This window comes from Lacerta agilis, chromosome 1 (genome assembly GCF_009819535.1).
Source record: "Lacerta agilis isolate rLacAgi1 chromosome 1, rLacAgi1.pri, whole genome shotgun sequence".
In the NCBI taxonomy this organism is placed as follows: domain Eukaryota; kingdom Metazoa; phylum Chordata; class Lepidosauria; order Squamata; family Lacertidae; genus Lacerta; species Lacerta agilis.
Genome location: NC_046312.1, coordinates 21,022,120 through 21,036,215, shown reverse-complemented (window position 1 = coordinate 21,036,215; position 14,096 = coordinate 21,022,120). Strand labels below are relative to the sequence as shown.

The 14,096-nt window shown below is 43.3% G+C and overlaps 1 protein-coding gene across 2 annotated transcripts in view; it reads left to right on the top strand.

Moving 5' to 3' along the window:
- Positions 1-12,981, top strand: part of SLC24A4 (solute carrier family 24 member 4) — a 102,459-nt gene extending 89,478 nt beyond the window's left edge. For both annotated transcript variants that reach the window (XM_033140859.1, XM_033140851.1), the window contains exons 11-17: positions 374-543; positions 2,244-2,382; positions 6,605-6,771; positions 8,463-8,577; positions 9,904-10,016; positions 11,075-11,140; positions 11,933-12,981. In XM_033140859.1, coding sequence (XP_032996750.1) covers positions 374-543; positions 2,244-2,382; positions 6,605-6,771; positions 8,463-8,577; positions 9,904-10,016; positions 11,075-11,140; positions 11,933-12,085 — 923 coding nt within the window. In that variant the 3' untranslated portion in view covers positions 12,086-12,981. The remainder of the gene's footprint in view (positions 1-373; positions 544-2,243; positions 2,383-6,604; positions 6,772-8,462; positions 8,578-9,903; positions 10,017-11,074; positions 11,141-11,932) is intronic.
- Positions 12,982-14,096: the final 1,115 nt, after the last annotated feature.

Genomic DNA, 14,096 nt, shown 5'->3' with positions numbered 1-14,096 from the left:
CTTGGGATAGATTGCAGCCTTGATTATAAATTTACCGCATGAAATTCAGTAGGTGCTATACAATAAGCTTATGTTATAACCGACAAATTATTAAGCAGTTGATTAAATTAATGAAGGAGATTAGTGTGTCAAGGTAAAGTGCAAAGGGTAAACCTGCCTGTTTCCACACATACCCAATCTCTTTCCACACAACTGCAGCATAAAATGGCATTGTTGACGTACTACCTAATTTTGCTGATTTACGATTTTTAAGGCTCCAGGTGACATTACACTTCAGCAACCTATAAGAGCCATTAAGGGGCAAGTAAGGGCAGAGGCAGGCACAGAAAAGGAAGCAAATTGTATAGCTAACCATTGGCATTGTGGTCAATAGTGAAGGGAACGCAACAGTATGGCCGAAACTCCGTTGTGATGGTCGATGAGATCATTTGTTCCAGTCCTCCAAAATATCGTTTCCCTGAAGCTGGCTTGCGAATAATGATTACAAACAAATTTGGGCCGAGAACCAGGCTACGGATGGCAAGCAGGATTATTATTAATGAGGTGAGTCTGCAAGGGCGGGAATAATTAAAGCGCTTACTCAATCATTTTTTTTAAATTTTTCGCAGTTCATTGCATCACTGTTATGTATTGTTTATGCAGCGGTCAATGTATATGATGGTTTACGGAATAATTTATTTGGAAAGTACTTTGCCCAAAGGCATTCACAATCTACTAAAGTTTTACAGCGAGGAGAGAATTGGAAAGAGGAGGGATAGGGGTGAAAAAGGCAACAAGGGAACAAATGCATGTAATTTGTTGCGGTTCCATATTTCATTGTCTGAAATACTCGTTCACACAAGCTGCAGTCCTGAAATACTTCTTCACACATGGATGTGGTGGCAGCCACCACCTTACTTAGGTAGCTTTTTAAAAGGCATTAGATAAATCTGTAAGGGAAAGATCTATCAGTGAATATTAGCTGCAAAAGTGTACAGAACCTTTCTGTCCAGAGGCAGTATGCTGGGGAGCAGCAATGGGAGACTTCTCTTGCCTTGACAGAAGCATTCAGCTGACCACAGTGTGGAAACAGGATGTTGGACTAGATCAGGGTTTCCCAAACTTGGATCGCCAGCTGTTTTGGGACTACAGTTCCCATCATACCTGACCACTGGTCCTGCTAGCAAGGGATGGTGGGAGTTGTAGTCCCAGAAACCAGCTGGAGACTTGAGTTTGGGAAACCCTGGACTAGATTAACCCTTTGTCATATCCAGCAGGCCTCTTTCTATTTTTGTGTGGTTAAGAATGAAGATGTGTGACAGCTTAAGCAAGCAACGACTTCATAAGTAATACTGAACTGGATTTGGGCTCTTTTTTCCAGTGATAATGTCTAGGCTCATTGTTTCTGACCATTGGCCACTTGCCAACAACATCTGGTGAGCCACTGACTCCCTAGCCCTGGTCTAGGCAAGATAAACAGGAGGGCATTTTAAAGTGCACTTCTAGTGATGGCAAAAATATGGACCAGATGAAGATAGGCAGCTCATCTGATTTCTTGTTAACCTAGATGCCCTTTTTGTAGCATACAGAAGATCCCATCTCACTGTATTTATTTAAAAAATAGTAGTTCACCTTTCCTCCAAAGGCAGCATACATGATTCTCTCCCCCTCTCACTCATATTTTATCCTCACAACAACCCTGTGAGGGTAGGTTAAGCTGAGATAGTGACCTTCATGGTTGCAAGGGAGTTTTGAACCTGAGTCTCCCCAGTTCTTGTCTGAGACTTTACACCTTCACTGTAGGCGTATTAAATATTCTTCTCTATATATTTTATCAATGTGCTACCTCTCCAGTTATTGAGAAATCTTTCTTTTCTGCATTTCCAATGTTCTATTGGAGCTCAAGGGAAGGAATAAATTTTTATGGTTCTTGATATTATTTATGTTGATGCAAGAGGAAAACTTAAAATTATATAGAAATAACTTTGGCAGCAGCATTTCATATATATCAACAGGATTTTCAGCCTGAAAGAAAAAAATAAGACCACACATGTGCTGAAAATATGCCAGAATAAATCTTTGGATCTGACCATAGAGGACCAGAAATGGCTAACTGATGAATTCTAAAACCAGAATTGCTCAAAGATGACATGGGGGGAGGGAGTACTTTATGGCAAAATTATATACAACAATCAAAAACAAATAAGATTAGGAAACACTTCAGAAATGGTGTATTCACTGGATTTGGTTCACATGTCTTCTAGCGCCAGCGACTAATTCATGCTGCCAATGGCAAGCTGATCCAGAATGGGAAGCATGAGAATATCGAAAATGGGGCTATCCATGTTGATAACCAAGAAGAAGAGCATGAACATATCAACCTGTCTCCGTTTTCACCACCAGGTAAATCTCAATTGTATTACAGAATGAATGGGTGAGCAAGATCGCTTTGCCACATGGAACCAGCCATGGCATTCAGCTTCCAAACTATCACCACCACCCTCCAGCCAGCCAGTTCCTCTCACTTCCAGCTCTAAGAACATGAAAAGCTGAACCGGACCATTGGTCCATCTAGCTCAGTATTGTCTACACTGACTAGCAGTGGCTCAGGCCAGGGTTTCAGGCAAGGGTCTTTACCAGCCCAACCTGGAGATACTGGGTATTAAACAAGGGTCCTTCTGCATCAAAAGCATGTGCTCTGCCACTGAGAGCCAGCTCTTCTCCTTTTCCTTTGATCACCAGTTATGTCGTTTCCCCACTCTCCTTTACTGGTTGGCCCAGCAAAAAGGAGAATAGGTATATTCAAGTTGCCTACTTGAGTCGTCTACCATTTGGGGACTCCAGGGAGCGGTGTTCATTAACGTGTGCTCACCCAGGGGCCAGGGATAGTATGCAAGGCAAACTTTTCATCTGTACACAAGTGAATCTTATACACATGTTTGGAATTGTTTGGCTGCAATAAAAGTAGTCTCCAAGTTATGATCTCAGTGAGTGAATATTTGGTCTTCTTAATGTGAAGTCGTATTCCTTATCAGAGGGACGCGGGTGGCACTGTGGTCTAAATCCCAGAGCCTAGGGCTTGCAGATCAGAAGGTTGGTGGTTTGAATCCCCGCAACAGGGTGAGCTCCTGTTGCTCGGTCCCTGCTCCTGCCAACCTAGCAGTTTGAAAGCATGTCAAAGTGCAAGTAGATAAATAGGTACCACTCCGGTGGGAAGGTAAACAGTGTTTTCTTGCGCTGCTCTGGTTCTCCAGAAGCGGCTTAGTCATTCTGGCCACAAGACCCGGAAGCTGTCTGCGGTCAAATGCCAGCTCCCTCGGCTTATAGACCGAGATGAGCGCCACAACCCCAGAGTCATCTGCGACTGGACCTAATGGTCAGGGGTACCTTTACCTTATTCCTTATCAGCTTTATATTTCCAGAAACGATATCTTAGATTTGTTGCCATTGCAAGTGGTCTTAGTATTTTGGGTTAGGAAATGTGCACAAAGGGAATATCTGAATCAAAAACTGATTTAATAAACAACTCCTCTTCCCAGGCAGCCCAGGAAAGTGCAGTTATATGAAGATGGCAAAGAGAATTCTCAGCTTTCTCAGCAAACTAAAAAAACACACCCCAGGATAGGAAGCCAAGGCAGCTAAAGTGCTATAGAATGCTCGTACATTTATGTGAAGATATGCCCCAGAGACTGATTGTGGCATATGGATGAGTCTTACAGGGTACATTCAGACTATTTCCTGCAAATCCATGCTTCTTTCTTCAAGAATTGCAGGCTTCAGGTTCCCCCTCCCCTTTAAATGCTGAAGTTGCAATATTGCACCCACATGTTCCCTTCCTTGAAACCCCTTCAGATAAATTAGATGCAATTTGCTGTAGATTTTTTTTTTAAAAAAATGAAGAGTGATACCTTGAGAGGGGGAGGGTCATCAAATGGTTCAGATCGTGGAAGTAGCTAGATTTTACATCTGCTGTACTGTATTGGTTTCCGTGGACCAGAACCTACAATACTTCATCAGACGCCACAGGGTTCTTTGTTGTTTCTGCTGCAACATACCCACCCAGAAATTATTTTAATGGGGCACCCGCAGCAAATTGTGCCCATTGGGTCAAATATTTATGCCTTCTACTTCCTGACTTTAATCGGACCCAGTTCATCCAGCCCTAAGGACAAATGGCTGCCGTGAAGTGTTATGAAGACACAAAACAAGAACCTCGGGGTTAGAAGAAATTGCTAACAACAGCTTAAAACCAATCTGTGGTTTTTGGCTGTTGGTTTAGCTATGCTCCAATTTGTGTTCTACTCTCTGTGTTTCGTTGGAAAACTCATACAGTATAGTCTTTGATCTATATTCAATATGTAGCTAGTGAATTACATTGCTCATATCTTGTTAAGTCACTCTGGAACCTTTTCTTTTTTAATAAATTGACTGGCAAATGTAAATTATAGTCACAATCGTAATGGCTCTTCCCTCCTCTCCCCTTTTGGGATTTGTTTAGCTCTCTGAACATCATAATCATCATTACTAGTCGCTGGTAACCAAAGGATGGGAGAGTTCTCTTGTGCTCAAATCCTGCTTGCTGTTTTCCCACAGGCATCTGATCAGCCACTGTGAGAACAGTATGAAGGGCTAGATGAGCCATTGGTCTCATCCAGCAGGCTCTTATGTTCTAGATAGATAGATAGATAGATAGATAGATAGATAGACAGACAGACAGACAGAAATGCAACCTGCATTAAAAAAAAGAGTGAGAGAGAAATGAACAAACAGAACTTCTTACATCCTGTAAGGCATAGTGTTCTGAATTAAGAATAGAACTGCTGGTTTAGCTACTAGCTTAATTTTAATTTGTTTATTCAGCTTCTTCTTTTTAAAGAACACCCCTTACAATAGTTGGTGTACAGCTGACCGCACTGACCAGCAGCTCTTATGCTTCAGACTACAAAGGCACAATGGATCAGTTAAGAATTCAAGGGTTTACGTAAGAGCCCTGGAGACCTGTGGCATAAAATCACGAGTTGTTTTTTTAGTATCTGTTCTCCCGCTGTTGGATTTTGTTGATATTCCAGGACTTCTGCATGCACAATGAGGATTCCTTTCCCTCTCCTCTCCCCATGCATCCCCCCCCCCCGCAAAAAAATCTGTTCTCTGTTTTCCACCAACCTTCTGGAAAAAAAATTGGGTTAGGGTAGGGACACATGGAGAGAGGAAAGGTAGAGGAGCTCCTGTTGTACAAGCAGAAGTCCTTGTGTTTACAAGATGACTTTGCAGGATACAGCCCTGTATGTTTACCCCACTCCCCTTTGGTCTGTAACATCTCAAGGCCAAACTAGACATTTGAATTTCTGTAATGGGTGGTTGTTTTTAGGAAGAAATAGGGGTTTTCAGATGTTACCGTAGGTTAAATTGTCATAAGTGAAGGTTCTAGGATAAGCAGTTCTCCTTTCCTAGTCTGTGCTACTCATTGTGATCCCAAGAGCAATTTGAAAGGTTCCTTGAACATCACTGGTAATCAGTGACAGAACTATGTGACCAGCAGCTCTTATGCTTCAGACTACAAAGGCACAATGGATCAGTTAAGAATTCAAGGGTTTACTAGGCAATGTGGTAGAATTGACAGAGCATTAGACTAGGACTGGAGAGACTTGGATTCAAATCTCTGTTTGGGGCCTAACTCAAGCATCATGTCGGTGAAAAAGAGGACAGGGCTATTACTGCTGGAATCTCCTTGTTTACAAAACTATTGAAGCTGCAGGAGCCTTGTTGCATCTGGCCACTCTAGCAGCATGACTGTATCTTAGTTTGCTTTCACACTAGCATTTTCCCTGGTATTGACAGCACTAGTAAATGGCATGGTGGAGCAGAGACACTTTGCCTGATCTCGTGGCAGGTAAGTCATTGTTTCTTACCAGGAGGGTGAGGGTGGAGGCAGTGGGGAGGGCACCGCAGTGCAAACGCAGTGGCCAGGAGCATTGCATTGACTCCGCTGGTACAATTGCACTCTGCTGCCACCTCATGCCTCCTCCTACAACGAAACTGCAGCAGTGCAACGGACCGGAGGTCATGTCTCTCCATCCCACCATGCTACTGGTGGCCAATCTTTCTCCACTAACTTTTACGGTGCATTCAAGCATTGTTAGCCCAGTGCATTATAGTATTTTCTGCTAAGATGTTTTGTCAGTTCTGAGTTCAGATGAATTAAAAAAAAAAAAAAAAACCCCACAGCTGCAGCACCAACTATCTAGTGCAACAGACAAACTGCTTCATGGGTATGATCTGTTTTGTGGCTTCTTGTGGATCAAGGCTGAGGGGTTTTCCACTGCACATGGCTTCCACTGACAGAACCCATGTTTTCTGTACATGCATAATAAAGGCCAAAGTAGACATGAGGAAAGAATGTGGTTGATAATGCTAATGTGGAGGATGGAGTAGGGATCAGGGCCATGTTTTTGTTGGCATCTCATTTTATTCTGAACAGTTGCTGTAGTACCATATGGGCACCAATAAATTGCATGTTGGTGTGTGTGTGTGTGTGTGTGTGTGTATAAAATTATCCAATGTGCTCACGTTTTATGTTTAAGTACCGATATTTAAATTGCTCCTTTTCCCTTTCTCGTTTTTTCAGAAGGAAAAATGGACAAAGTCAAGTGGTTACTGACCTGGCCGCTGATAATCCTCCTCTTTTTCACCATCCCAAACTGCAGCAAACCACGATGGGAGAATTTTTTCATGCTGACGTTTCTCTTATCCACCCTGTGGATTGCTGTGTTTTCCTACTTTATGGTGTGGCTGGTGAGTGCAAAGACACTTTTTCACATGAAGATTTATTTTGAAATACAGTTCAGAATGCAGGTTCCAGTAAGGAATAACTCCACATACCAACACAGGAGGTAGGGAATAGATGACGTGATAGAGGCACCATTGGCCATGATATGCACTCATCCCATTATCATCTCTGCTCACACAAACAGGGACATTTCTTTGTTGGGTTCTGTAAACTGCAAAACAAATTTGGCCAGTGACAACTATGGGGCAAATTGTGTGTGTAGCATCTACATATTTACTATATAGTTTTGTAGCCTTCATTATATTTTATGGTCATTTGTTTAAAAAAACACATAGGCAACTGAACTTCCATCTTACCACCACCATTTAATTATTTTAAAACAAGTTTATGCATCACATTTTTATTTTGCCTTTCCTCCAAAGAATGCACATACATTGTTCTCACTTGCTAATTTTACCTTCACAACAAGCCTGTGAGGCATGTTGGACTGAGCTATGGTGGTTGGTCCGAGATCACCCAGGTAGCTTTAGGGTTGAGCTGGGTAGCCTCAGTTTTCCTAGTTCTAGTCTTCTATAGTAGCTCAGGCCCAGGGCCATATGAGGTCCTCTCAAGTCTCTACCCCGCTCCTGGGACTCTCATCAGGCAAATTCCCCTCTCCCCAGACCACAACACCTTACTCGTCCTGCTCTGTGCCCTTCTCAAAAGGGCTTTTGCCCAGCGGAATGTGTCCTCGAACCATAACAATGCTTCTTGCTTTGTCTCTGTGTGTCTGTGAGTAAGCCTCTGATTGGCTGGAAATTACTCTAATGCACAAAGGTAAGAGACACACCTATTGCTCTGCCCACTTTTCACCTGTCTGCCTGCTGCAACCACCACACCACATTGGGGGTCCCATCTGCACTATTCAGCTAAAGCCCTGTTATGCTACTTTAGCTGTCATGGCTTCCCCCCAAAGCATCCTGGGAGCTGTAGTTTGGGTGTTGAGAGATGTTATGAGACACCTATTCCTCTCACAGAGCTACAATTCTCAGAGTTCCCTGGGGAAGAGGGGTTGTTTGTTGAATCCTGCCTGGGAACTGTGGCTCTCTGAATAGGTTTCTCCTCACAACTCTCAGCAACCTTAACAAACTACACAGCTCCCAATATGCTTTGGGGGAAGCCATGACTGTTCACAGTGGTATAATAGTACTTTAAATGTATCGTGGCCTGGCATTCTATGGTTTTCCTGCTGTGTTAAATCAGCAGCAAAGAGTCGTGCCCATTGGAGGAGAAATATATAGGTATTTAGGATAGAACCCAAGGGCTGCATAGTTGAACTATCCCAGGCAGCTTATGTACAGACTGCCACTTCGCATGCTTTTTGATGCCTCACACAGGCACTGGGAATGTCAATTTCTATTAAATGAATGGGAGGTACACAAAGGAACACACCACACAGCTGTCCTCTTGTGGATGATCCCTGTTTTCTGCAAAAGCACCTTTTTGCTGCTGTTGTTCTACGTGGTTAGGCAGATTATTGCTGCAATTTAGTTCCATTACTGAAATCCTCATGTTTGTGTGTTTGATTCACTTTAACTCCCACACACTTAAGGAGTTAAAGTATCCTGTGAGTCACAATTCTTAGCGTGAACGCAGGGCCGCCAAAAAAGAGGCTTCTCTATTGTTTTCAACTACTGTGTTTTCCTTTGTCGCGTAGGTTACGGTGATTGGTTACACTCTGGGGATCCCTGATGTTATCATGGGCATTACCTTCCTAGCTGCAGGAACCAGTGTGCCAGACTGTATGGCCAGTTTAATAGTAGCAAGACAAGGTATGGTCTGCATCGGTTTCAGGGAAATGGGGCATGTGTTCTCAACACATTCAAGCAATTCTCTTGCGTATGATATACACAAATGGGTTTGACCCTGTTTGAAAAGCAATGTGCGGCTAAAATAGGGTTGCAATGGTTAATCACTTGTATTAATCAAATAAATACTTTTCATTAACTAAATAGGTGCTCTTGATTAATTGGGTAGCAGGTATATGTATACACATGGGGGAAAGGACAGAATACCTCTTTTAAGATGTTGCTGGGCACCTGCAGTTTTGTAGAAGTTAAAAATTACTGGTTCTGGTATGCGTATGCAATTTTTAAGCCAGTTTTTTTTTTACAAGGTACCCCCCTTCTTTCATATAAGATCTCTGCTGCTATGAACATATTAGATCATCTAGAAAGAAAGGAGGGATTCCATGTCATACTAAAACAAGTGTTCAGTCAGTGCAACATTTCTGCTTGCCTGCCAGAATAACCTCCCCTCTCCTCCCCTTGTGTGCCTGTTCTGGGGAGGTTCTCCCAGCAGTTAACTATCCAGATGTTGTTGGGCTGCATCTCCCATCATCCCTGTTAACCATGATGCATGGGGCTGCTGGGAGCTGGAGTTCAACAACATCTGGAGGGCCATAGGTTTCCCATTTCTGATTGGGTTTTGTACTGGTCAAGGGAAGCAATCAGTGGAGAGCCCTAGAATCCATGCTCAAGTTTTTACTCCAACCTCAGAGTTAATGTGGCAGATCTTAAATCAACTTTTTGACCTTTAACTGGGTCTCTTTTGGCAATTATGAAACAATTTTGAATCATCAGTCAAGAAAATAATTACAGCTGAAATAAAAAGTACTAGCTATTAGGATTAAGTGAATGCCACTCTATTAAGCTACATGACTAAGGTGCCAAGGGTGTCACATAATCCTCCAAGATATAGTCTTTGCATACCTTAGAACTACAACTATACTATCGTTTTGAACCAGTCCAGATGGCATGGGACTCATTCCCACACTATGAGCCATGAAGACTGTTGTTTTCTAAACCTGGTGAGAATTCTCAGAGAGATCACTTTCCAGCACACCAGCCTATAGTCCCCAAGGCCACGACAGCTAAGCCCATCTAGCCCTTGGTTGATAACAAGAGTTACTGTATCAGTCTGATTTGGGGGGAGGGTCAAATGTCCCAGGAGAAAACCATAAAAATAAAACACGCAAGAATGGTGATAAGCTTATTGTCTAAACATGACTTGTCCTCTCTACTTCTTGCTTGGTTGTAAAGACAGTCATTGCATGAATCTATGTGCTTATTTTAATTGTGAAATTATTCCCTTTTCAGGCTTAGGTGACATGGCAGTTTCCAATACAATTGGCAGCAATGTGTTTGACATTCTGGTGGGCCTCGGAGTGCCATGGGGCTTGCAGACGATGGTGGTCAATTATGGCTCATTTGTACGTATACAAACTTAGACATTCCTCATTAAACTTCTTGCTTCAGAAGCAGATACAGTTGAAAGACCATTATCTGGGCACTGCTTAACTGAAATTCCTAGGTGTTCAGATTCACTGAGTGTTTAGTCCTCCAAAAATTCAGATACACACACACAAACGAGAGAGAGAGAGAGAGAGAGAGAGAGAGAGAGAGAGAGAGATCGCTGTACATAGATTCCATAATTTGATTTCTCCAACCCAGATCTTTCTTGACCAAGTACTTTGATCCCCAGCTATGACACCACTATAGTTTGGGGAGTTGGGCCTTGCAAGGCAGGGGTGGAGAACCATTGGCCCTTCAGTTGTTGTTGGGCTACAACTCACATCCTTATCCCTGACAGTTGGCCATGAAGGGCCTTGATTAAGTAGCCCTGCTGGCAGGTAGCTCAATATAAAGGGTGGTTCTAGATGTTGAAGCTTCCCCAACTGCTACTGGTTTCTCATTCGTTAGTCTTCAGCTCCTGGTTTAATAGGATTGCTCCCTCTGCTGTTGCCAAAGATATAGCCTTATCTTCTCCTCACTTTGCCCAGTCAAAAGCACAGAAAGATCAGAGGCGGACTTTGGGCTCTGAAATTTCAGCAGTGCCCTGTGCCATGCTAAAATTTGGCACCCCTCCCTTGCCTCTCACACTCCATTCTACATCATTGTTGTGGCATCCCTTGCAGCACTGGCGCTAAGTGTGGCAGAGGCAGTCCTGCTACCTTAAAACCACCTCTCCAGAGATGCATTACACCCCAGGTTCCTGTTGGAAGCTAATTTTTGTTGTGGAAAAAAATGTCTGATCACTGCTTCTTTCTGGTTCTTTAATCAGATCCTTTTCTGCTGGTGTCCATAGCACAGTCCCCATTGACTTCAAATGAGCAGAAAATTCCCTGTTGACTTTGTTTATACAGAACTAAACCTTGTTCATTATTTTTGCATGCACGTTACATAGAAAACAGCAGTTTGCTAGTTAGTGCGTCCTTGAGGTACAGTGGCATAGTTTTCAGCTGCATTTTTCTTCTTCTGATTTTCATAGGTCAAGATAAACAGCAAAGGTCTAGTCTATTCTGTCGTCCTTCTCCTGGGATCTGTAGCTCTTACTGTAAGTGTGTATTGTATTAGTCATTCTCTGCATCCAGTCAGTTTCATGTGATACAGCTATATAATTTGAATGTGATGCCAGAAGCCAGGTCCTCCAGAGAACTTCACAATTCGTGTATTTTTAGATGCCAAAGCTTCATTGAAATCCATGAAATCTCAAGAGGTATATTTCCTTTATATTTTAGGTAACACTAAAGACAGCTGCGAATCTCTCCTGACTAGAGCAACGTGCTATCATGTTTCAAGGCTGTCATTCAGTTAAATGAATCCTAATTGATTGATCACATGAATTGTAGTTAATCAATTAAATTTCCAGACATGTTTTAATTTAAGATAAATAATGGTTCTGAAGTGATGATGATGATGATGATATACTTCCTTTGGGTTTTATCCAACATTGGGGCTTCATGCAGAATCTGCATCATGGGCTGGGTATTGACCAAGGTCCACACCACAACAGGTGACCCACCCCAAGCCCTATGTCTCTGCATATCCTCCTCCTCTGTTGCCACTTTCGTACCCTTCTGTGCAAGTGAGCATTGGACAAGATGCTCCCCTCCTGCTCCCATCCTGCTGTTTGTGAACTGCATAGCTTCACTCAGAAACCCATGACAGTCTCTCATCTGCTACTGGTGTGTGTGGGGGGGAGGGGGTAAAAATTCTCTTGACATCAGAATGCATGGACACCAGTTTCCTTGTGCAGTGATTGAAATGCAAATTTAGAAAGGTCCTTCTAGACTGAAGCGTTTCTTTCCTCCAATACTTGTTTAACTCATGCATCATATTCTTGCAGGTTGGCGGGATCCATATAAACAAATGGAAACTTGACAAGAAACTTGGCATCTACGTGCTCGTCCTTTACGCCGTTTTCTTGTGCTTCTCGATACTGATAGAGTTTAATGTCTTCACTTTTGTCAACTTTCCAATGTGCCGAGAAGATGACTGAAAGAAACCGCCATCGGATGTCATCTGTATCATTGTGCTATAAATGACAGGAGACATTTTACATTTCTACCTGCTTCTTATCCAAAATCTCAGTGTCTTTCCTGCTTCATCACCTTACAGGCACTTTTCCTCTACTTGGAAAGAAAGCAGATGCTTCTTTGAATAACAAGCTCGAGGCAACCAAAGCATTTCCCTCTTGCTCCTCTTTGCTGTGGATCTCAAGCAAAACTTGCTAAAGCTCAGTGGTATCCTGTTTCAGGCTCATTTAGGCAGTCAACCATCCATCAACATTCATATGAAGCTTGTTGCAGGTGGGGTGGGGTGGGGAGAGACCATACCTTCCTTTGGCTTTCCAAATAAGAGGAGAGAGAAAGGGTCGAGATTTTATCTTGGGTCCTTGCAAGCATCTTGGCCGTGGCCTCTAATGGACTTACTATGGCATGCACTACTAAGGACCTCCTATTTCCCCCCCCCCCTTCAAGTGCTCTGTTTATAGAGAACTTTCACTGACGCTGAGGAGTCCTTGGTGGTGTTCAGTAGTACTTTGTCACCCTGTTTTTACTTTTTTATTTTATTTTTTAAAAGAAAGGTGTGAAAGATACAGCAACAGTAAGAGAAGGAAAAGGATAATACAGCACTACTGATGACGTGCTCTGAAAATCATGGAACCTAAAATGGGGCTGCCCATACTTGAAAATAGCAACAACACATTGTTCTGCAATCAGTGAGGAACAATTGCAAATATCAAGCTTGACTATACATGGAATATTAAGCTTACAAGTCAAAATGTTGTGCCAGCACCAGTAAGCATAACCCGTAATTTTAGAAGAAAACTGAAAACTTAAATCCTGGGTGCTCAGTCACTAATTGTGAAGGTAATCATCTGAAGAAGAAGAAGAAGAAGAAGAAGAAGAAGAAGAAGAAGAAGAAGAAGAAGAAGAAGAGTCAGTCTAATCCACATGCCTTCCAGGTCTTCATAGGTGCACTGTGGATTTAGAGGTCTTTCACATATTCGTAATAGATATAGCTGCTCCAAAAGTTGTTGCACAACCCCTGGTTTGTTGTTGTTCCACTGTGGGGGCTCGTCTCCACCATCCTGAAGGTGGACTGAAATTTCAGCTGCGTCTCTTTAAGTGCCCAGTGGAAATGGCCATGCAATCACTTTGCCACATGCTCAAGCCTTTCTTTTTCAAACAGGCTCGTGTTTTAGCAAAAGGCTTTTTGGGTGGGGGGGGGAACTGGGCAGTAGGATCACGGTAAAAGAGCTGTTAGCCTGCTTTTAAAAACTGGGACCTGAGCACACAGTGAAATAATTGTGGGGCACTGCATGGTGTGCGCGCAGGTATACACTATTATTCATGCCCTGCACATTTGAACCCACTTTTCGGCATAGCCTGTGCCTGCTTTGTTAGCACTGTGATCATTATCGGCTAAGAGTGGCAAGATTAATTGATGCCCCGTATCTGCTGAGTTTGGCAAGCAGCACCACAGTCCCAGTCCAGTGAAAAAACTGAGAAACATTGGGGGGGGGTATCAATTGAGAACCCTTAAATCCAAGCACATGGGCAGTTTCATGGTGGAAAGCAAGGGTCCCAGCTATTTACTTTGCTGCCATATACTGCTCAGCACTTTGCAGACTAAATTCTCTCTCACCAAGGCTGCGTCTGCACCATACCTTTTAAACACTCTTATGCCACTTTAACAGCATGACTTTCCCCCTCCCAATCGTTTTTTTAGGGGGAACTGTAGCTTGTTAAGAGCCTTGAGAGTTGTGATGAGGCCCCTATTCTTCACAAAGGACTACAATTCCCAGAGTTCCCTGGGCAGTGAGTTGCAGTGGCAGAGGAAGGGGGGCGGTGGGGGGGCGGTCCACCCCGGTTGTCACCACTGAGGGCGGGTGACAAAATGCCAGGCGGCACTCACCGCAGGGCCTGCAGTGCGCCCGAGCCATATGTTGCTCCTGGGAGAGACACAGCGGCTTGGGTGCGTGCAGGCTCCACTCTGCCCAAACG